The following is a 23680-nucleotide window of genomic DNA, read 5'->3' as shown; positions in this document are numbered from 1 at the left end:
AACTGAAGTTGCCAACAGCACATCAGCGCTCTTTTGCTCTTCTCCCTCTCCATCCCACTAACACACTGTGCAATCCTCCTTTCTTTGCAGGCCTGCCAGAGCGCCAAGAGACCGCGCAAGTGGCAACAGTGCACAGTTCAAGACCCATTAACAGATAGTATATGCTGTGGTGCCCCTCGCTCTCTGATAATCACCACAGATTCTTTCCTATCTCTTGTGGCCACACTATGCAACCTTTCAGTGCATGAACTCTGGTCATCCACGATTGGAATCCGCATATACACACCCTCCGGGTCGAAGCAATTTTTCTGGCCCCCAAGGCCTTCCTTCCGCTGGTCTGGCAAGAATGTGATGGTCCTGCCGGACATCATGACCATTATATTTTACTTGAACAAGCACGGCAGCACCAAATCTCCCATTCCTAGGTGGAGCACCAGGAGGAATACTGAATTTGAAAGATGAAACACTGGGCAGGTTATCTTAGTCGAACAAAAGTGGTGAGAACCCTTTTAAAATCTGTTTGATTCTGAACCATGAATTGTTGGGAGTATTTACCTGTTCTAGGGAGTACAATGGGTGCTAACTGCTTAGCTGTAGGGCTCCCTGCATGTCAATGTTTCATAACTGTTATACTGCTACCTTGCTAAATGTCGGCCAACAGACGGCAAACGTTAGTTGCATCGTTTTTTGATTCACCTCTCATCTGAATTCGAAAAGAGTGATCACCTTTTTCACTCACTTTAGTTAAAATTAAAAGCAATGGGTTTAAACCAACCACTGTTTCAAATGGTACATTGTATGTACGAACAGACCTGGTGAAAGATGCGTAGCAGAGAACTAGTATTCAGGTAAAACTGATCTACAAAATGGGCTTAAACAGGGCTGGCTGTCCTCCACAGTACTTTGCAGTTGTACCTGCAATGTGCATTTCCTGCCAAAGGTACAAGGGACCACCATATATTTTGTGCAGAGGATACCATGATACTGGATTATACAGGATTGTCACTCAAACCATCTTACATATGTATGGGGAGAGTAAAGATCATCTCCTTTGGGAGAAGAAATTGCATGAAATGTTAAACAATCAGGGAATACATTGGGCATCAAGAAAAGTACACATGCCTCAGAATAACCATAGAAGCCTCTCATGGAAGTCATCCGTCTTAGGGAGTCATTAAAGTTTGTTGGTATTCCGCCGGTAATTCCGGTGGGATACCGGCAAATGGTATTAGCGTTCCTGCTTCCTGATATACCGGGGTTACTGGGATATTACAAGTGGCGGGAAGGACGAAACGAGCCCATCCCCAGAATTCATGGAGGGGATTGCCGGTATTACTGGCACTGATGCCGGTAATACTGGCAGTATTTTGCTGTTGGGGGCCTGATTTACCTCCAGCTCTTGGACGGAGGTAAATCGGGCAACCCTCACTGGCAAACCTGTAGTTTGGTGGTGCGTTAAAAGTGCCAGTAACAGAATTACTACCACTTTTACTGCTGCACCAAACTTATAATGACCCCCTTAGTCTGGAAATATAACAACGGTCCAGTTTTGCAAGACTATATAATTACTTTTTTTGCTTTTGGTTTTGCTTTCTAAATGAGATGTTTCTTAAAAAGATAGTCATATTGTTGCTGGAAGTCTTTGACCTTCATATGTAAATTTGCTACAGTGAGCGTTTGACCGAAATGTGCAATGATGGTTCTGTGGGATTGTTACTTTTATTCTTTATTCCTCTCACCGGTTAGTCCTGTCTATTGTGCATTAATAAATAAACAGAGAATTCAGGGCATGGGAAAGACCGACACAATATTACAATTCATGGTCAAGTCAATGTACTATTTTTGGGACAGTGGTACGTTTATTTTAAGTGCGTTTATGATTTTTAAACATTTTTAATTATTTTTTTACACCTGGTAATTTGTCTCTTTCATTATTTATATCATGTTCTATTAAAGTATTTTACAAAAAAAATAAATGGAAATAATTTTTTGATTGGAAATACTAGCATAGGTTAGAAAAACAATAGTAAACCAGTTTTGTTTTTAAAATGGTATGCTCTCTTTTAACTCAGTTTTTATAGGTGCTCTTACCTCAGTTAGTAAAACCCAACCTGTCCTTTAAAGGTCAGACAGTTGTGCCTTCATTTCTTGGCCACCTCTTTTTCTTCATATGGGTTATGGGCATGACATGCCTCCTCCACATACTTCTGGCTGCAGCCTTTCTTATTACAGCCATTTTCTAGGAACTGCAAACTTCTCCATTAATTTAGGCTACGTGCCTACTGGGAATATTGATTTATATAACAAATTACAGCTTTCTTAACTTCATTATGTTGAAAGACGAAACAAGCCCATCTTCTGATGGCAGTTTTAAAAAAAAAAAAATAATAAAAAAAAAAAATGTTATTGAGTTAAACAAACAAAACAACCGAAATACCAGACAGTGAACATTTCCCAGTGGTACATACAGTATCATATTATTTCCACTGCTGTTCCCTTACTCTCCCCCCCTCTCGAGCGTACTCCCCTACACCACCTTCCCTGCCCCGTCCGGGTGTGTTTTGCTCCCTGCACCCTCTGTAGAATCATCGTCCTCTAAGCTGGTCAGGGCAGACTTGGACAGAGTAGCTACTAGGTGCCTCCAGGCCCTCAAAGTCTCTGCTTCCTCATCTCCCCCTCTATTGGATGCCTCACGCCACACCACCGTTTCCACATCCGCCCATTTCAAAAGGTTGTGCCACCAAACTTCTTCCTTAGATCTATTACTTGCTTTCCATCCCACAGTGATTCTGCACTTGGCCAGTATATAGGCCAAGTCTTTGAGGTTACTCGTATGCGCCAGCTTACGCGGCCTAGAGAACCCCCCCCTACCATGCATGCCAACAGGGATTCTACATCCAGTTTAATCCCCTTCTTGGTCAAATGATGGGCCACCTCCCTCCAGAATCTCTGTATTTCCAGGCACGCCCAGAACATATGTATCATTCCTGCATTCACCTCTCCACATTTAGGACATGTATTATCGCATTCTTAAATTTTGCAATCTTCTGAGGGATCATATAGGCCCTATGGGTAATATATAATTGAATTTGTTGCAACCTCGCGTTCCTGGACACTTTTTCTCTGAACCCTCACCCACAACCCATCATTCACGGACTCCCCAGCCTCCTCTTCCTAGTCCCGTCTCAACTGAAGCACCTCCTTCCCCACCCTTGACATCAATAATTTCGGGAAACTTCGTGGCCCCCCTCTGATATAACGTAAAATGTTTCTATCGCCGTGTCAGGCGGGCTTTCCAGCACTATTTCTGACCACGTATCTTTTATCTTCCGCTCCAGCCTAGTATATGTAATATATTGGTCCCTGTGTAGACCGGTATCTCCCACCAGTGTGTCAAACTCTACTGTCTTCCCTTCTTGCCATGTATCCCTCAGCGTTGCTATACCAGTCCGTTCCCAATGCCTCCAAATTACCTTCATCAATTGCTCGTCTACTCCTTTTAAGGCCTCAAGTGGTGTCTGTGGGGAGCCCAGGATCAGGTTTTCCACGACCTGACAAGCCCTTCACCAGATCTCCCTTCCCAAGTCTAACATTCTTGTCCTACCAACCTGCTGTGGTTTCGGCACCCATATCCACTCTCTCAAGAAGAACGGGACATGTTCTATGACATGATGTAGTCTTCTAAGATTATCAGTTATGTTCCTACATGTGACGTATCTGGTCTTTTCATGATGGACAAGTTTGTTGATAACTGGTTTCAGCCTATTCGCCAAACACTGCCGTGAGTATCTTGCTATCTTGATTAAGCATGAATAGCAGTCGATATGACCCGCAGTCCATGCATGGTTTGTTAGGCTTGAGAAGAGGGACAATGATCGCCTCCCTCAGGGATTCCGGCAGTATCCCTTTGTCTAACGCTTCATTTAACATTGCCAATAGCGGGGGGAGCAGCACCTGTTTATATGTCTTGTAGAGCTCCCTAGGGAGTCCATCCGCTCCGGGAGCCTTGCTAGTAGGTAGGAGCTTGATCACTGCTTCCAATTCCACTACAGTAACTGGAACCTCAAGGGGTCTCCGTCTCTGCAGTCCCCAATTTGCAAAGGCCAATATCTGCCAATGTTTCCATCACATCATCCCCTTCACCCTCTTCTACATCCGTATATAGTTGCTGGTAAAATTCTAAAAAGCCTCTGTTAACCCCTTCTTGGGTATCCAGTATTTGTCCGTTCATGCCCCATATTGCTCTAATTGTTTGCCTGGGCACCTCACTCTTATATAGCCAGGCTAACCATCTGCCCGGCTTGTCTCCCCCTGCGTGTTGTCTTTCAACATATTTTATATAGTTCAGGTCACGTATTCTCTCGCAATACTCCCTACAATCTTGTTGCAAGTGTCCAATGGTTCCCGTCTCCTCAGGGGAGTGCTTACCCTTAAGCATGATTGTCTCTAATTTCTTCTCCTCTTCGTGTAGCTCCTGTATTATGCCACCCTGCAGACCCTTGGATTTAGATATTGCTGCTCCCCTTACCACCACCTTAAATGCTTCCCATATTATGCTGGCCGAATCTACAATCCCCATGTTGTGCTCAAAATATTCTACCAATTATTTTCTTACGTCCTCTCAGAACACTGTATCTTTCAAGGGTTCGGTTCTAAGTTTCCACATCGGGATCCTTGCTCTGGGTGGCAAGTATTGCCACGTTACAATCAGTGGCGCATGGTCAGAGAGGACTCTTGCTTTGTATTCCGACTGTACTAATTCCCCCGTCAACTCTGGTGCAGTAAATATGTAGTCTGGCCTCGTGTGTAGGTTATGTGGGGCAGAGTAGTGGGACTAGTGCCTGTCCTGTGGGTGGTGCTTCCGATGCCAGTTAATGGCAATATTTTTGCATCTGCAACAATCTTCTGATAGGATTTCCCAAAGTAATGAATCCCTCAGTTAAGGGGATTTATGTCTTACCCATCTCTTTCCTCTGCAGATTAAGCCTGTTCTTCATTGCTTGTAATCTTCAAGATTCATGTGTCAGCTTCTGAAATTGTAGCTCTCGCCATCTCTTCTTTAAAATATGATTTTCTGGCTCTCAAATTCGAGGCTCTTTGTTGAAGAGTTTTTTTAATGTGTGGTACTGCATGTTGTGCTATGATGATTCAAAATAAATATTGAACTATCCGTTTTGGTATATATCCTCCAGATGAGTTTCTTGGTACATCTACAATCATTGGGACAGGCTATTATTTAGATTCCCATCTAGGAGGGGTGGCATCTGGTATTTGTAGGGTGCATGGCGGTTCGGCAAGGTGCTATCCCTACGTGCTTCACCATGAGGGAGTTTGTTTCTTATAGCTGACAAATCATACTTTGCTACTTTTCTGGTAAAAAGCTCCTAATCTACCATTAAATGTGGAGTCTGAAGAAACCTAATGGTTAAGTTCATGTGAGTGACCATAATAATTGTTCATTATGAGAAAAATTGAGAACATCAATATTTATTTTGTAGATGGACTGCGCAAGCTGACTAACTTCACCGAATCACCTGAGTCACCAGTTTCTTCCGGATCTATTCTTGGGTACTGTGAAAGAAAAGGTTACAGCAAAGCGCTTCGTGAATTATTCAATCTTGTAACAAACGCTGATGGGTAAGCAGTGTGCTTTCTTGAACCTTTTCTACAGTTGCTTACTAAAGGGACAATTGTCTCACTTGTTGTACAATGTAAATAGTTTGTTCAAAACACTCAGAGCCTGAAATTGGTAATCTCAGGCATTGCACAGTAAGAGACAGAATCCCCTTTCACAGAATTTCGAGGTTCACCACACCAATGCTTGCAGCCTGGCTGCAACTCAGTCATAATCAAAAGACTGAAGTCATAACTGACGAATATTTATGGAGTGTTGAACTCTCACATGATGTAACGCACAGTGATGTTTGGTAATGCTTTGAATTAATCATAGCGACTGACAGTTGATCTGTGCAGCCTTTGACTCAATAGTGGGTCCCTATTACATTGCACCTTGGGGAACTAAGCTGCACCTAATTGATGAGAACTACAAAGGCTGAAACGTCTGGTGTTTGGGTTTCCATGCTGAGGAGACGAGGCTAGCAGTTCAGGCTTGGCTTCTTGCATTGGCAGCATCAGGCCTGCAGGAAAGATTTAGAAGTGCAAGTATTTCACTCCCTTTGTTTAAGTTGGTAGTACACTGATATTTTTAGAGAGTGAAACAGTAATTTCTATTCCCAAAGAGGCTATTTTTTCCGTTATGTAGAACTCATGGTGGCAACAGTAAAGACAGACACAAGTTATCACAGTTGAAGGGTGTTTATTGAACTATAAATGCATGGTGGAAAAACACCTAACCTAAATCTAAAATGGGAGCAAGCGTTAACCATTAAATGAAAAATAAGGCAGTCCTAGTGGCGGCATGTCAAAATAAAAATGTCTATACTAAGAAAACCCTTTTGCCAATTCCTTACAGCTAATTACAGAAAGAGTGTGGGATGGGGTATCACAATAAAGGAAACAGGGTTCAAATAATAAGTCAGGATGCGATTTCCTTGAGGTCTCCCTTCCCCATGTTTTTAGCACAGGACAGGGTGGGACTTCGGAGCACAGCACACGCTCAAGCCTCTCCAGCATGAGCTGACAGTTCGCTCCAGCTATCAGGTTCTTCAGCAAACAAACACAAAAGTTCTGCTTCACGTAGACTTTGGGTCACGGCTTCACCCTTTGGTCTCCCTCTTCCGGGCCCAGACCCTTTACAATATCGCTTTCCACGATTTCAGAAAAAACGGTTCCTTTTTAATGAACTTTGAGTGCTAGCATTTCACCCCTGGATCTCCCTCGACCGGGCTCGGATCCCAAACTACAAGGGGCACTTTCCTTCCCCTCGTCTCAAAATACTTCTCACTTTCCCAAATCCCAATGTCTTTTTAAACAGGTTTCCCTCGGCAGGGTTCACTCTCGTCGACCTGTCTGATATATAGTTCTTGTATTAACTTTCCACCATGTGGGATTTTCTTCCATACTTTCTCAACAGTTGTCGGTCAAAGACTTTCGATTGTACAGGGATTTTGCTCGACCTCCTGTATGACCACTTTGACCTAACTTGACTGCTCTCCTACGGCCTTCTGGTATCTGAAGTCGTATTCGACATGGGATCGACCAGGGTTTCTCGAGATGCAACCCACATGGTGATGGTTCCCTGGTTCCCTCTGCAGCTGGTCTTCCCTTAACACATAGACAGTTCTTTGAACTCTTCTTCACGTGCTAATTTGAAAATTTCATTCAACACAGCCCAGTTCTTATCAGTTCTCCCCTCGGCTGTGATGAACTGCTTGGTATTCCTTGGATCAGGATTCAAGGCCGGTACCACGGTAGCAGGAGTTTCTCTTGTTCCGGCTTATCAGTGTGAGCAGGCCCATGTATCGTTGACATCTGATGCAAGACACTAGTGCTATTGTCCACAGCTTTACGATTCCCTTTGCTGAGGTCGGAGTTGAAAAGGGCAAGGTTGCGTCCTTCCTTGTCAGCCTCTCGATATTTGCTGCCTTTCTCCTTCTTTTGAATTGCCGGGTCTGGATAGCTGTCTCGTTGTGCTGTCTACCTCGCTCCTCTTGTGCTCCACCTTTTATCCCAGTGGGGAAGGGAAAGGGGCTTGAGGTGTGCCCAATTCAGGTCTATTGCCTGACTTTGCCTGACCCTGGTATTGGGACACATCAGGTAAACAGCCCTGGTGTTAGTCCATTGTCTTTTGTGTTGTGGTGTTGTACGACAGTGTTTGTGTGGAAGAAGGAGGGGGGGGACAGTGTTTTGGAATATCCTACGTGGTAGGCTGGGGAAAAGGTGTTGAAAGAAGAAGGGGGATACCGCGTCTCACCGGTCGGTGTCCCACTCCCCAAGGACCCCCAAACCCCCATCCAGGTGATCCTCTCTCACTAGTCCACCCCCAGGAACTGGGTCCAATAGCTATGGCGTTGTCCTGGCCACCTGGATGACTGATCCCCGGGAACTAGTTAGGGAGACACCTTCGGGTTTCTCACTGTATGTCAAAAATATATTTAAGTCTTAACACTGATCTTTTTGTAAACCTTATTTCTTTATATTTAGTAAATCAAAAGATTCATTTTTAACTTAAAATTCCTCTTTAGATCAGGCAGTGATAGTTTTCCTTCTTGTAACACTGCCCTGCTGATACCGCTGACCCAAACATATCAGTGGAGCTCTGTGGGTAGAATCTGGGGACAGGCACATGTGTGTTTGTTTCATAGTTTTTGTTTTTGTTCCCTATTTTATTTTGTTGGGAGTATTTACCTGCTTTGAGGAGAAAAAGTTTCTGCTATGCTGCCTATCTGTAGGACCGGGTGGCAGGATCAAAACAGATTTGTATGTGGGTGCTGCCCTTCTGCGATGGGTTGACAGGGCTAAAAACAATGGTATTGATGATGGCCATAGCAATGCTAGGGATTATGATAAATTCAAAACCTTCCATATATCACTTTTTGGTTTGACAAACTCTCAGAAGATTACTTCTAAACTCAGTCCCTTCCCTTCTTCTTGGTCCTAACTTTCTATTTTTTTAAATGTTTATTTATAAACAGGTACACTTCATATGCAATATTTGAGGTGTACACAGAATCATGAATGAAAACATGTTACAAAGGGTAAACAATACAGGCACACATGAAGGCAATATAAAAACCACCGGCACAAGAAGAAAAAGAAAGGAAAATCCCAACTAGGCCTTGCTCAAGCAAAAAATAAAGAACAAGAATTGGCAGATCTCATGCCCACTCCATCCCTGTAAAGATGAGTCTCAAGTCACCCCCAACTTGTGAGGATAAATATGTCAGGCGCATCTGCCTCTCGAACATGGCAGGTACCCAAGCTAGATCTCACCAACAACAGTACCCTACTCCCTCGCTCCAGTGAAGATTGCATGTATTAACTGAAAATAGACTTCCTCAACCCTCATTCACTCCTCCACCTGCCATCCTATCATTTCTCATGACTTCCCTAGAATGCAAGATGGAATACACTTGGTCCCATATTTCACCGGGCCTAGATGGTCAGGCGGCATTCTGCAGTATTCTTGTTCAATGTTGCAGCACCACGCCAGGCCTTTTAACCACTTTACTGACGTTGGGACAACAGGGCTAGACCAAAGCATCAAGATACAATGCTTCGCTGGTAGCATACATATGGACAGTAATGTCCCCCCGCCCCCCCTAACTTCGCTTAGGAACCCCAGGTTGCCACCCAAACATACAGCAAAGGATGTCCTGAGGGACACCTTGATAAATCATACGCCTTGTCAATTCAGTTACTTGACGCCAAAAAAGTCGTCTGGGAAGGGCAGTCTCACAAAACATGGAAAAATCGGCATTATGGCTTTTACACATGGCGCACCATCCATCACTGGAGCGATCCCATTTTTATCTGAACCACGGGTGACGAATAAGCCTCAAGAATTTTAAATTTAACAAGCTTAAACGGGAGTTAATTGCCAACTTTTTCCTTTATAAGTGCATGTATGGCCACCTTTTTATTTCCCAGGTCTGAGTCAATATCTGCTGCCCACAGCGACCTACATATTGGCTCCACCCTTGGGGCTGAGCATTGAACCATCTACTAAATTGTAGAGACTACCCTTTTCGCGTTCACAGCATTGACTAGGTACTTCAAAAGGGTAAATGCCTGCAGTTTGGAGGGAAAGGATGACAACCAGGCCCGAACGCCTCACAAATCCTTAAAAACGGAAATGCTAGTCCAAATGCATCTCCTTGTTTGGCTCTGACTTGCTCCCGAGAAACAAACTGCCAGTCCGTGCAGGAGTCTATTAACCCTGAATCCGGACCACTCCCTCTTAATCCTACCATCACACGTCAGAGCTAGACATTGAATATCCCAGACCATGAGTTCAGGGGTATACGGAAGAGACACTTGCATCCTCGTGCACAACCTCTGCCATGCATAGACTGTACACGCTGAAGGGTCAAAAGGACACCTATTGTGAATCTGCCTAGAAATCGGGGTACTGTGCAGCAAATATGGGTAGTCCGACCTCCTTTCAATCCTAACATGTGGGAAAGACTGGCAGCCCGGCATCCAGTATTAGGCGAATGACACCTGTGCAGCAAGGTAATATAGCTCCAAGTCAGGTACATTTAAACCCCCCTGTTCTCATGACCCCGTGAGCGTCTCCCATTTAATTCTAGGTGCCTTCCAGCTCCACACCAATTTAATCAACAGTGACTTCAGTTCTGTAAAGAATTGGGAACCTGGCCAGAGTGGGACATTAAGAAATAAATACAATAAATTAGGAAGAATAATCATTTTTATTATCACAACTTTCCCCATGAGGGAAATTGGGAGTGATACCCACCAGTCAACTTTACTCCGGAGTCTCTCTAGACAAGCCCTACGATTGTCCTTAAGCAATTGGGAGTGACACCTACTCAATATTATACCCAAATACTTTGTCAAAATGTATTCCCAGTGAAACTGTTCAGTGCCCAAAGACTGCTCAGTAACCTTATTCAGTGGAAACCGGATCGGCTTAGACCAGTTGACCAGGAGCCCTGAAACTCTACCAATTGGTTCAATCTCCTGTGAAAGAGGCTGCAGATTACTACCCAGGTCCTTAACATAAAGGATGACATCAGCATAGAGTGAGATCAATTCCCTGGCCCCTCCCAATGCTCTCAAGCGCACTGCCAGTGGTCCACTGTGATTGCAAACAAAAGGGGGGACAACGGGCACCCCCGACGTGTCCCCATCCCAACTCCAACACTACCAAAAAGAGCAATCCTCGCAGTCACCCCCGAATACATGACCTTAACGCATTGCTGGTAGTACACCAGTAACCGCACCCTCTCGAGAATCGCAAACAGATCATTCCAAGCGACAGAACCAAATGGCTTCTCCATGTCTAAAAGTGCTCCAATCGCCTGTACAGAGGGCTCGATCTGGGATAAGACCCTGAACGGTCTCCATAAATTGAGAGCCATGGAGCATGGCTCTAGCCAGAGAGGGTTCTTCATTTTGATGCACAGTGGGAAGGAAAGACAGAGACTGGGCTGTCAGGCAGAGACTGGGCTGGGTATGTGAGCGAGCGAGAGGGAGGGGAGAATCGGTCAGTGATAAGAGGGACTTAGGAAGTTGGATAGGAGACAGACAGACTAGTGGAATGATAGAGAAACATAGGGGGGAGAAGACAGTAAAAGTAGAGACAGGCAGACAAAGTGAAAGAAAGACCCGTACAGACTGCATGAGGAAATTAAAATAGCTGTATGAGAACGTTTGCAATTACCAATCCTGCTTGTTTTGTTAGTTGGGCAGTCATCAAATTTGTCAATACAATTATTTGAATTTGATAGAGGGGTGAGAGGGGGAGATGGAGGGATAATAAAGTGAAGTATTATGTTGTGTTGGGAATCGTTCTAAAGTTCAGGGTTCGGCAGCAAATGGCCTATTGGCGCCAATGCTCCATGCTATATTGTGGATGAAACATCTATTTTCTATTTGGAATAGTGTTAAACCGAGCGTCGCGCTGGAGCTGCATACCTGTCCGTCGGGGCTCTCGCTTGGATGTTGGAGCCAGACTGCCAATGTTGTCAATGTGGCCAATGTTGTCATCTTGTTGTCGAGAAAAAAATGCGGAGCATGGACACAACTCCACACCCTCCCCTTGATGTAAGACGGGGGTCAGTGCTGTGCCGGCTTCCAATGCCCCGGGACAGGTCCTACATCATTTTTCGTGATGTCGGAACAGTGCAAGCACTGACAGGGAAGGCCTTGGTAGAATCTGGTGGGTTCTGGTATGCTGCGCACGTTAGGTGGTCGGCTGGAGGTGTTCAGGAAGAAGTAGACGATGGCTCCAACCAACAGGGACTCCAAGGGGAGTGCTGGCAGGCAGGCGAGGAAAGGCAGGAAACAAGGAGGACAAGGACTGACCAGCTGAATGGAAGGGAGACTAGGTAGGTAGAGAGAGTGTCTGAAGGCAAGGCAAGAGGAGGACACCCTGGCAAGGAAGCTGGACGGGGAAACATGCAGGAGAGGGGGCCCAGAACAGCAGGAGGAGCAGGCCGGGAACGGCAAGGCAAGGATCAAAAGGATGCTAAGGGACCGTATTCGAACATGGTATGGACGAGCCGGAAAACCACGTTGACGCGATGTATCGAACAGCAAAGTTCCTTAAATAGCGCTATGGGATGAAAAGGAAGCTTGTGGGGGGGAGGGGGAACCTGAAGCTTTCGCGTAGCTCTTAGGACTGCACATGCGCGGCACGACGAACGCGGTCATCTGTGAATGCGTAATGCCGAAACAATGACGGCGCCCTGAGGAACGGAATCATGTGCACAGCTATTGCAGGAAAAAACACCATCTGGGGTAGATGCACCAGGACAGGACCCTGTGGACCCAGACTTGAGAGCTGTCTGGTAAACATAGCGTGTGAATGTCTTGCATGCTCTGAGGAAATACCAGGATAGTCTCATAGTAGGCATGATGGGCCACACAAAGCATCTGAAAACGAATACACTTCTGTACTGGTGGCCACCGCTAGGCGCTTCTACTAACATGGATGGTTTCACATCCTGGGGTTCTGTAGATTTTATTCCTTTTGGGCATTTACAGCTTTCAATGTGTCCTGTCTTAATTAGGATGTTTCTGTAGCACTAGTGCTGCGTTATTTCAATTGGTGATGTTCTATCTGGGCATTTCAGTCCATATTTGTAATGTTCCTTGTTTCCATTTTTTTATTATTTTGATAACCTGCTCTCCCTTCTGATCTGCTTTCATGTCCATATACTTCCGACTGCAAGGTTTCATAACCGGCGAGTCTGAGAGATTTCTGTTTAGTCCATCTGTGTTTCAAGATTTTCTTTTTATTTCCGCGCTGGTGATGGGGGATGGGGGGTCAGGGTTTGCGGGAGTTAGGCCTGTAGCTGTTGTATCTGAAAATGAGTTTGAAAGGAATCTTCATAGTATGGAATATTTTCCTTACCTGGGTGCCAACAGCAAAGCTGTTGTCACCTTGTTAATTATAGGTCCTCATTTTGTCACAATGGTTTGGAAGCCTTTCACAGTGTTGATGCACCCCAATCGCATCTCTCTGTCGGCTGGAATTTTCTATGGGGAGATGGGATATGTTTTGTGACTCTTCAGTTTCTGCTCCACACTTTGGGTTTCTTCAGTGTGAGCTTGCTCTCTATGATATTCAGGTGTAATTTATAATTTCCAAGTCAAATGAAGTCGACTGGTGCAAACAGGGAGCTTACATTTTAATGAAAATGGGTGCTTTCTGGGGTGCAAGCTTACTAGAAATGTGTAACTAGAAGTTCACTGGAAATGTCAAACTTAGAACTTACTGTGAATGTCGAGCTCACCAGGGATGTCATGCCATGCCAGGCCATGCCGTGACTTGACATGTCATGTCTTGAGCTACCACACCACAACATGATATGATATGATATTTTATTTATATCGTGCTCATACACAGGTGTTTCAGAGCGCGACAAGGCAAGGGAGGGGAACAGTGGAGAACGAAACAACTATCTTACTAGGTCCAGTGACATTGAGAATGTGCAAGTGCATAGGGGAGGGGAAAAGTGCATGGAGGGGAGGGAAAAAGTGGAAAGTGCAGAGCAAAGGAGAAACGGGATAAATAATCCTAACAAAAATAAATAATAAAATCAGCACAAAGTGGTAGTGCAGCCAAGTGGCAAGTGCTAGGTTTGAGGCAGCAGATCGGGTGGGTCTGATAAGTGCAGGAGGGGAAAAAAGGGGGGGCTGTATTGGTACAGATACAACCCCAGTGCAAGGGGTGGCCCGGTGGCAGTGCGGTAGGGTGGCAGGATGAGCAGGAACCTGGGACCAGAGACAGAGGGTGTCCCAGTGCAAGGTGCCAAGAGAGCAGATAAGCAGGGGGTAGAGGGGGCGAAGGCAGAAGCAAAGAGGAAGGTCCTGAGGTGCTTCTGGAACCTGAGATGGTTTTCCTCAAGTTTGAGTGGGGGGGTGATTATGTGAGTGTGGGAGTGAGTATTCGGAATGCTGTGCCATCTATAAGTGGGAATAAGATACCGTGATAACTTTGCCTAATTTAAACGGGCAATAATGATGTGCTAAGTGGGTTTGCTAGATACCAGCAATGATGGCCTAAGTAGGTATAATGCAACCTGGTAATGATGTACCAGCTAGGTTTATTTATTGGGTATTTATAAGGCGCTTGTACAGCTAAACAGTGTTTCAAAGCACCACAAAGCAAAGGGAACGGGAGCAAGGGAACAAGTAATCGACCAACAAAAATAAAAAATAACAATAACAATGACAAAAACATAAGAACAACAATGGTCCTACTAGGCCTTGTGACATTCAGAGCATGCAAGTACAGTGAACAAGAAGGGAGAGTCGGGGGCAGGAAGTAAGTGCTGGAGGGTTCCACATGGGGAAGTGCCAAAGGTGCCTGTTACAGAGGTAACGGGTAAGTGCGAGGTAGTGACATCCCTGGTGAGAGAGAGGTAGACCACCCATCGAATAAGTGCAGACCTAGGCCACCACCCCGGGAAGTGAGGGACTGAGGACCAGTGCGGGGGGGGGGGATGCTGATGACGATTGGGCAGTAGACCAGGGCCTCATTTGGACTCTTGGGACCTGGTTGCCAATCTCAGCTACTGTGAGGGTGGTTGGCACGGGAGGGAAAGAGGGAAGGAGGAGGAGAAGAGGAAGTTATTGAGGCGCTTCTGGAACTTGAGTCGGTCCGGCTCATGATGGAGAGAAATGGAGAGACAGTTCCAGAGGAGGGAACCAGCCAGAGAGAGATCTGCCACCAGCTCTCTGCTTGGAGAAGCGTTTGACCAGCAGAGAGTTGGAACTGGAGGAGCAAAGAGATCTTGAAGACGAGTATTTAGTAAGAGAGCCGCAGATAGTGTGATCCCAGGTCCCAGACAGTCTTATGGATGATGCAGAGGGTTTTGAAATTGATCCTTGCAGCGACCGGGAGACAGTGGAGAGATTTGAGGGCTGGAGAGATACGGTCCCTGGGCTTGGGACTAAGGAGAAGTCTCTCAGCCCTGTTCTGGATGAGTTTGAGAGGGTGGAGGGTAAAAGAAGGTTGGTTAAGGAAGAGGCTGTTGGAGTAGTCTAGCCTAGAGAGGACCAGAGCTCGAAAGACATTAAGCGTCTGTGGGAAGGTGAGGAAAGGGAGAATACCTCTAAGGAGGTAGAGTTGAAAGTGGGCCTTTGAAAGTGGGCCTTTGAAAGTGGGCCTTCTTGGCAAGGTCCAAGATGTGAGGAATGAAAGAGAGAGGAGTCAAAGATGACCCCAAGATTTCTGGCTTCAGAGGAAGGGGGATCCCATAGAGGAAGGTCAGAGTGAAGGAGGAAACTGGGAGTAGTTGTCCCGATAGGAAGACTCTGTCTTGCTGGAGTTGAGACATAGGTAATTGGAGGTGCACCAGGACTGGATAGCGGACAGGCAATCGGGGATGATCGAGGAGGAGGGCAGAGAAGAAGGGAGTTTGAAGAACAGATTTTCATCTGCATAACACTGGAGGTTTGTAGAGAAGGCCGAAATCAGGTGAGCAAGAGGATCAAGGTAGATGTTGAAGAGAGCCAGGGCAAGAGGATAGAGCCCTGGGGAACACCACAAGTAGAGAGAGAGGTGGAGGAGAAGGAGCCAAGGATCACCTTGGAGGGGCGGTCAGTGAGGAAGGAAATCAACCAATACAGTGTCCTGTCTGAGATACCAAGAGTATCATGGAGACGCTTTATGACGATAGAGTGGTTGACTGTGTTGAAGGGAAAAGAGGGGTCAAGGAGAATGAGAACAGAGGGAGAGTTGAGTCAAGATTTTCGAGCAGTTCTTCACGGGGGTTCAGGAGCGCAGTTTCCATTCCTCTGGATGTTCAGAATCCAAATTGATGACCATGCAAGCAACCATCAAGCTCCGTTGGAGGGAAGACCAACTTCTCCAGGAGTTTCCCAAGGAAGGGTGTGGTAGAGATAAGTGAATTATTGGCCGTACAGGAGGGGACGGCGGAGGGCTTTTTTTAGAAGGGGTTGCACAAGGGCGTGCTTAAGAGAAGAAGGGGAAAGAGCCAGAGGCAAGAGAGTGGTTGCAGGAATCGGTGAGAGCTGGTGCAAGGAAGTCCATGTTGTCCTTAATAGTTCTGGAAGAACAGGGAGAGGCCTGTTTGGATGAGACCTTCATAGAGCAGACTACTCTCGAGACCTCATCTGATGGGATAGGCGAGAAGGAGGAGAGAGTTCGAAGGGGTTGGGGAAAGGCCGAGAGATGAAGGGGGAAAGGGAGTGGAATGGGGAGGGTTGGGTGGGGTGATGTAAAAGTCAGGATGTCCTGAGTTTGAGAAGTGAAGTGGGTGGCGAGTACAGTACAGAGGGCTTGAGATGGAAGCAGCGAGGTAGAGAATGCAGATGAATTGGCTAGTTCCTTAGATTTTAAAGAGTTCAGCCTCAACACCAGGCTTGGAGATGATCTTGTAGACGTAAGGTAGGAGGGAGTCAAAAGCAGTGACTGAACTGGCATTGAACTAAGGAGGAGGAGGAGCCATGACAGTACCATTATGATAGACATTAATGATGCACCTAGAGGATGAGAGGAGAGCCAAGAATACTTCCCATCCAGTGCCAACAATAATGGGTAATGATGAGAAAGGAGAGTAGAGATCAGACGAGGAATCCAAAGGTCTGGAGCGGGGGCCGAAAAGAGGATATCAGATAGTCTATCTGGAAGTGGCACTGACATAGGTGTCTGCGATAGATAAGCCAGGATTAGAGGATATGACGTTTTTTTAAAGCTTTTCTTCCAGACTTTTTGAGAGAGGGAGAATAGGTAATAGAGCAGCAGTAGATGGGGGCGGGGGAGGGATGGCAAGAACCATAGAGATGGAGGAGAGGGAGATAGGATAGAGAAGCTGCACATGCATGACACAAACTCACGAGGTGGCGTGGCAGCCGAGAGTGGCAGATGGAAGTCCAACAGAGAGTCTTGGGCTGGAGCAGGCAGGTCTAGGAGGGTGGTTTCAGCAAGAGTCAAGAGGAGTGTGGCTCAGCAAAACGAGATCAGAAGACCTCAGCAGGAGAACGAAAGTGGAGAAGAGGGCCAGAGCTAGCAGATGAAGAGGCTGGAGGGAAAGTTCATCATTGCAGGCAGACCGTATGAGGAGAGGATCAGGTGGCTGGGCTTGCGGCACAGTGGAGAGTGGCAACAGGCATCATATGGCAGCTTGAAGCTCAATGGGCTGCGAAGGCTGGAACACATCGATGCAAATATCTCCAGCACCTGGTTACCCATGTACTGATGGCTCTGGATATTTTTGGCTTTTGTGACTCGCATCTTTTTTTAATTTCATTGTATCCTTCGAGAGGGAACAATGTCACTGCCGTAGGGGAGTCCAGCACGTCTGTAGCCCCAACGCTCCTTCCAGGTGGGTATGTGGCCTCACAATTAAAATGTAACTGCCTCCTCATGTGATTGTCAAGAAAGCAGGTGCCTTCTGGTCAACTAAGTGGTCAAGGGCCACTGTGCTGCTTGGGGTCTGGGTTTGCAAGAGACTTGCAGCGTTCCTTACCCTTGCACGAAACTGAAATATTGCAGCGGCCAGCCTAGGTGTCCTTGAGCCGCAGCACGGACCCTATTCCTTCACTCCCACCGTGCCTTCCTGTGAGAGTTCCTGCTTACACACTCACTGCTGTACAATATACAGCACACCCTCTGCACACTGAGGGGACTGACATGAGTTCTTGCTTAAAGTGGCTTCCCCGGCCTCGCTCTCTATCCATTGTCGGGAGTGGGGGTGGGGGGAGTGCAGTGCTCATGGGACACCCAAACGCTAGTATGAGCCTTGGGGCTCGGTGGAAGTTGATGTAAGGTTGTGCTGGAACCTCTGCCCCATGTCATATCTAGTTGGAGGTCTTTGACCCGTTGATAGCCAACTAAAAAGGCGCCCTCACTTCCATATGGGCGTAGCTCAGCAGTGCAGAAGGGCACGAGGTAAGCCAGCGCCACACTCGCAACCACTGTCCTGCAGCTCCCTTGCAGCTGCAGGGCTATGGGGCTATGCACTCTCCATACAGCTAACTATGGCGGCAACTGTCTGCACCAGCAGCAACCCCAGGGCAAGCAGTGGCTAGCAGCCACTCTGGTCTGCCGGAGAGGGAGCTCCACCAGGCAGGTTGTTATGGTTCACATGTACGTGCATGAAAAAACAGAAAACCGACAGAACAATAATTACTCATGAAAATGTTTTGCAATTTATAGTGGCTTTGCCATTTTGACTGGTATTGGTATTGACTGGCAGATGCCCTTCATATTTTTGGCAGCATCAATTGGACCAACTTCTGTAAGAACTCTGGGTTAGCTCCTTTTTAATGTAATTTTTGTTTGGACTTGCTCTGTTGAGGATATCTCTTCTATTTTGATATAGAAATGTACCTATTTAGGATGTTGGAATGGGAGACGTTGATATTTCATAGGGGGAGGTGACCCTGTATGTTTGAGCCATCCTCAGTCTGTAACGTGTCACGGGATGGGCCTTGTCTGTATTCTTCAATATCATTATTTTCAGCTGCACAGGGGCACCTCCGATCCTTATTTTTACCCCATGTGATTTCCTGCTATTTCCTGCTTAGCTGCTAACCTTTTTGTATGTGTGTCTGGTTTTTAGATTCTTCAATTCCTTTCTGCTTCTTTATGGGTACAGTCGCAGAGGTTGCTTTACACTTCCACGACAGTGCTCTGAGCTGCGCATATATTTTTTTTCTTTGTCGGCTGTTAAAATGCAGTCATTTTATTCAGTACTTTTTAATTGACCACAGTCTTCCCTTATGAACATTAAGCGGAATTTAATGGGCACATTTAAGAAATTTACCAAACCCCTAGATATTCTCAAGTCTCATCATAAACTATAGAACAGTTAATCATATAAACAGTTTGCTAGAAGACTATAAATAAGACAGTCATTAGCTATTGCTTAGGTGGATGGAAAAGGACAGGTGGACAAAGCAGTGGGCGTTACTTAGAGGGCACAGGGCACAGGGCAGAGGTTGATCATACACCCAGCTTCATGGATAAATTAGTAGGATTGTTTTTCTGTACAAAAAGTATCTGTTCCTGGGGGCGCTGTTGAGCAGCCGCGAAAATGGCTGCCTTGCCTACTAGCTCTGTGCGGCACCATCCTGCATCTTGATCCATCCGTGGAAAATCTTTATATTCCCCCTGCTCCCTAGTCTCTGCCAGCTCCGATACACGTCGAGCAGCTATACCTCCGACCCTGACTGAAATCGGAGCTTCAGAGCCAACCTGAGGCCATAAAACACTTTTTGCCGCGGTGGGCCTGGCCGCCAGCCGAGGTGGTGGTGCTGCGGGCCTGGGCGGGCCATGGCCGACCTTCTCCTACTCTGGTCCCCCATTGCTGTGACTGCGGCGCCTACGGCCGCTTCCCCCTGACAGGAGGAGCAGCGTTAAAACTGGGCTGATCCGGCTGCCCTGTTGCCGAGGGTCGAAGAGGGGAGCACGAACGTTGCTGAGTCCCACGTCGGAGCGGGGGGGCGGGCTGGTGTGGTGTGCCTTCTCCGGGCAGCCCGGAGCCGCGTGAACAGCGCCTGCGGATGAAGACACTGGACCCGTGCCTGTGCCAGCCTGGACCGCGGGCCCTCGACCCATCTGCTTACCCACTGCCGGGGATGTCACCTGTTGGCCATCCTGTAACGGTGCAGATGCCCCGGCTGTTGCTGGGGACCAGCGGATTACCACTTACAGTGCCCAAGCCACTATTAGACCAATTTTGACACTACTGGAGCTGTCCCACCCACATTAATGTGTGCCTGACACCCTGGACCTGCTTTCCCATCCCGGCGTGCTGAGCCTTTGACCTGGACACTGAAGCCTTGACCACCTGCGGGGGCAGCCGGAGACTCGGCCCACCTGGCTGACTGGCCCTCCATGCTGACCTTCTGTTGTGCAAGACTCCCGTAGGGTAAAAGGATGTCCCGGCTGTAACTATCTGATTCTAATACACCGGATACCCCACGCCTGGGCCCCCATTGCTTGGGTGACTGAGCAGCGATGTCGAACGGCTCCAGGGGCACAGGTAAGGTGGGGGCGATGGACAAATTCGCTAAAGCGGCACCCAGAGCCGACCAGGCCCAATCACCACTTGACCCAGACGTTCCTGTCTCGCCTACTGGCTCTCCTGCCCCGGATCTCCCCATAATGATGGAGACCATGGCTAAAAACTTTGTGTCCTTCCACGAGAAGCTCGATGACATTAATGCCAACGTCAACTCACTCAAAACCCAAATTGATCTTGCTGGCACCAGGATTACTGAGGCAGAATCCCAGATAGGGGCCAATGAGGACGCACTGCTCTCACTCCAGGACACTGTCACCTCGCTCACGCGTGACATGAAGTCTGTAAAAGCTAAGTGTGAGAAAATGCCCTCAAGGGACGCATGGAGTTGGCCGTCGAAGACCTCCTCAAGAAACTACTGGATAACCCTTCTCTGTCCCCCTTCTTCAAGGTTGAACGGAAGCACTGTGGGCTATCCCCACGTCCCAAGCCAGGCGACATCCCCAGGCCTGTCATAGCCAGGATTCTGAACTACAGGGACAGAGACCTTATCCTCCATCTGGCACGTGAAAAGGGGGACCTTCGCCTGGACTCCCAGACCATCCGGATCTTCCCTGACTTTTCAGTGGGAGTTCAACAGGTACAGCGGCAATTCATTGGCGCGAAAAAGATGTTAAGAGAATGCAACATTCCCTACGCCATTTTGTTTCCTGCGCGCCTCAAATTTACCTTTCGGGAAAAGCTCTACTTCTTTACGGTACCTAACGAGGCAGTGAAGTTCATTGAAGCGCAGATACCTCTTCATAAACCCGTTGAAGACCTCATGGACAATGACTAACCCATTAGGGGACCCAATCGGGTCTACTTCATTGGGTCTGACTAGTGGGTCTCTTTTTTTTTTTTTTGGTCTGTTTATCCATGTTGGATCACTGATGCACAGTTTAAAAATATGTTGTTGGTGCCACGGGAGTCGGCTTGCATATTGCCAGCTGTGCTGCGCCGGTGTGGGCATGTGGGTCCTCCTGTGGTCAGCCCATTGATGTATTGCTCCCCTGGTTGCTGTACCTGTGGCGCTGAGGGTGTAAGTCCCCTGGCTCGCAATTGGCTTGTGGGTGTTTGGTCACGTTATCTCACGAGCCATTGGCATCGCCGCCATAACACATACTGATGATTGTAACAACAGTTTTTTCTTTCGGTTTCCCGCCGATACATGTACCGTACTGGTACTCACCAATCCCGTCCTTTCCTTGGTGTCCGTACGGCAACATCGCACCCCATTGCGGTTGCAACGGCTAAGTTTGTGGGTTTTTTGAGTGTTGGCCCCTGTTGGGCCAGTAGTGCAGCAGGACTGAGGTGTGACAAGTCCGCCGAGATTTGGTTAAGGGGAAGTCTTGGGGAATCTGGGGGGGGGTGGGGTGGGGTGGGATGGTTAGGGACACCGCCGATCGCTGGTGGGTGGTGAGGGAGAGGGGAGTCCCTGTTTTGGGGGAAGTTAAAAAAAAACGGCAGAGGAAAACCAGCACCCCGCACATTGAAGGGGTTGCCCAAATTGCTGTGTATTTGGCGGGGAGTGCACACTGTACTACACGTGCTGGGGTGTACCCTAGTTTTGCATGATGCCCACTAAGATAATGTCCTGGAATGTTCGGGGCCTAGGCAATTACACAAAGTCCCGCAATATTGTGTCCTATGCTCAAAGACATGGGATCAGAATGCTCATGCTACAAGAGACTCCTGCCCGGTCCCACCTGGCAACTGCCATCGCTCCAACCTGGGGACCCAACAGATTTTTCACTACCTAGTCCATGCAGGCTATAGGGGTATTGACTTTGATACACAAGTCTATTAAATTCACTCTGCTAAAAAGCTACATAGACTCCGACAGCAGATACGTCATATTGCATTGCAGGCTGGTGGATAGGGAATATCTCTTGGTAAACACCTATGGCCCCAATATTGATTTGCATTTCTTTTTTGATGCTGTGGCCAATATCCACCTGGGATATGTGGGGACCCAGATTATATGGGGGGGGCATGAACCTGGTACTTGACGTGGTCCTTGACAGGTCAGGGGCGTCACCCAGGACACTGTCACGGGCAGCACGCGCACTGCAAACAAGCTGTGCTGCACTTGACATCCGTGATATTTGGAGGACTTTCCACCCCCACTTACGTGAATACACGTACTAACCAACTGTGCACGATAGCTCATCCAGAATTTACCTCTTTTTAGTTTCCAATGGGTTGGTTTGTAGGGCCCGGGAGGCCCAAATACTAACACCTACTATATCCGACCATGCACCTGTCACTCTGTCGGTTGAGCTTGGATTGCTGGCTCCCACCTGCAGCACCTGACGATTTAAATCCGTGGCCCTCCTAGATATAGTGTTTAAGGCTGAAATACTGTCTGACATCTCTACCTATTTCGAATGCAACTCCCTACAGTCCACTACAGCCAGCGTCAGGTGGGAAGCATTTAAAGTATATATCAGAGGGATGTCTATCTCCAGGGAGGAGGGTGTATTGAAAACCATTAGAAACGATCTTACTCGCTCCGAGGCCAGGCTCCGTGACCTCCAACAAGAATGCGCCACGGCATCCGACCCCACCAAGCTAGCTCAAATTAACGAGGAACTCGGTGCCTTTGATTCGCAACACCACCAGAGGTGTGCGCTATTCTAGCCAGCCGCTTGCGGCGCGTAAGTATGGGGAGGGGGACAGACCCGGGAAAACACTTACCAGGTTAACTAGGGCGGAAGGGAGCCAGTCCCAAATTCTATCCATCAAAGATGCGGGGGGGGAATGCCTCAATGGTCGGACCAGCAGATTCTAGACATCTTTACTGAGTTCTACACGGACCTCTATGCAGCGCCCCCAGAACACAGTGAGCAACATATGAGGGACATCCCTGTCCAGATCCCCATGACGCTTATTTCCGAGTCCACTAGGGATCAACTTGACACACAGATCTCGCTTGACGAGGTGGTGGCGGTAATCTCCAATGTTCCCAAAGGCAGGGCCCCTGGGTCGGACGGGCTTACCTCTGAGTTTTACCAAGAACATGTTGCCATCCTCGCTCTCTGACTCTTGGAGGTCTGGGAAGAATCGCTCCGTCTGGCCGTCCACCCTCCCCACCCCCCACTGCGTGAAGCTATTATCATGGTCCTGCACAAGCCTGGCAAGCCTATTGATGAGTGCGGCTCTTATAGACCCCTGTCCTTAATGAATATTGATACAAAAAATTTCGCTAAAATGATCACCCACCGCTTCCTCCCTATCATGACACACTTGGTACATGAGGACCAATCGGGGTTTGTGCCAAGGAGATCTACCTCCCAAAACATCCAGCGACTTTTCAACGTTATGGCCAGAATTGACCAGGGCGCCATTGCAATCGCCGTTGCACTCGATGCCCAGAAGGCATTCGACATGGTATCATGGAGGTATATGTGGCTGGTTCTGGAGACCATGGGCATTGGCCCCAATATGATTAGATACATTAAGTTATTGTACGCAGACCCAATGGCCAGGGTGCGGGTTAACTCACTGACTTCCGCACTGTTCACTCTCTTCAGGGGCACCCGCCAAGGTTGCTC

At 47.6% G+C, this 23680-nt stretch overlaps 1 protein-coding gene across 3 annotated transcripts in view; it reads left to right on the top strand.

Annotated features, from left to right (window-relative positions):
* Positions 1–23680, top strand: part of CCDC138 (coiled-coil domain containing 138) — a 749637-nt gene that overhangs the window by 162735 nt on the left and 563222 nt on the right. For all 3 annotated transcript variants that reach the window (XM_069636872.1, XM_069636873.1, XM_069636874.1), the window contains exon 4: positions 5499–5637. In XM_069636872.1, coding sequence (XP_069492973.1) covers positions 5499–5637 — 139 coding nt within the window. The remainder of the gene's footprint in view (positions 1–5498; positions 5638–23680) is intronic.

The sequence above is a fragment of the Ambystoma mexicanum genome, chromosome 7p (genome assembly GCF_040938575.1).
Source record: "Ambystoma mexicanum isolate Mex_15411 chromosome 7p, UKY_AmexF1_1, whole genome shotgun sequence".
Taxonomy (NCBI): domain Eukaryota; kingdom Metazoa; phylum Chordata; class Amphibia; order Caudata; family Ambystomatidae; genus Ambystoma; species Ambystoma mexicanum.
Note: the sequence above shows the minus strand (reverse complement) of the source record. Positions and strands in the feature narration are given on the sequence as shown.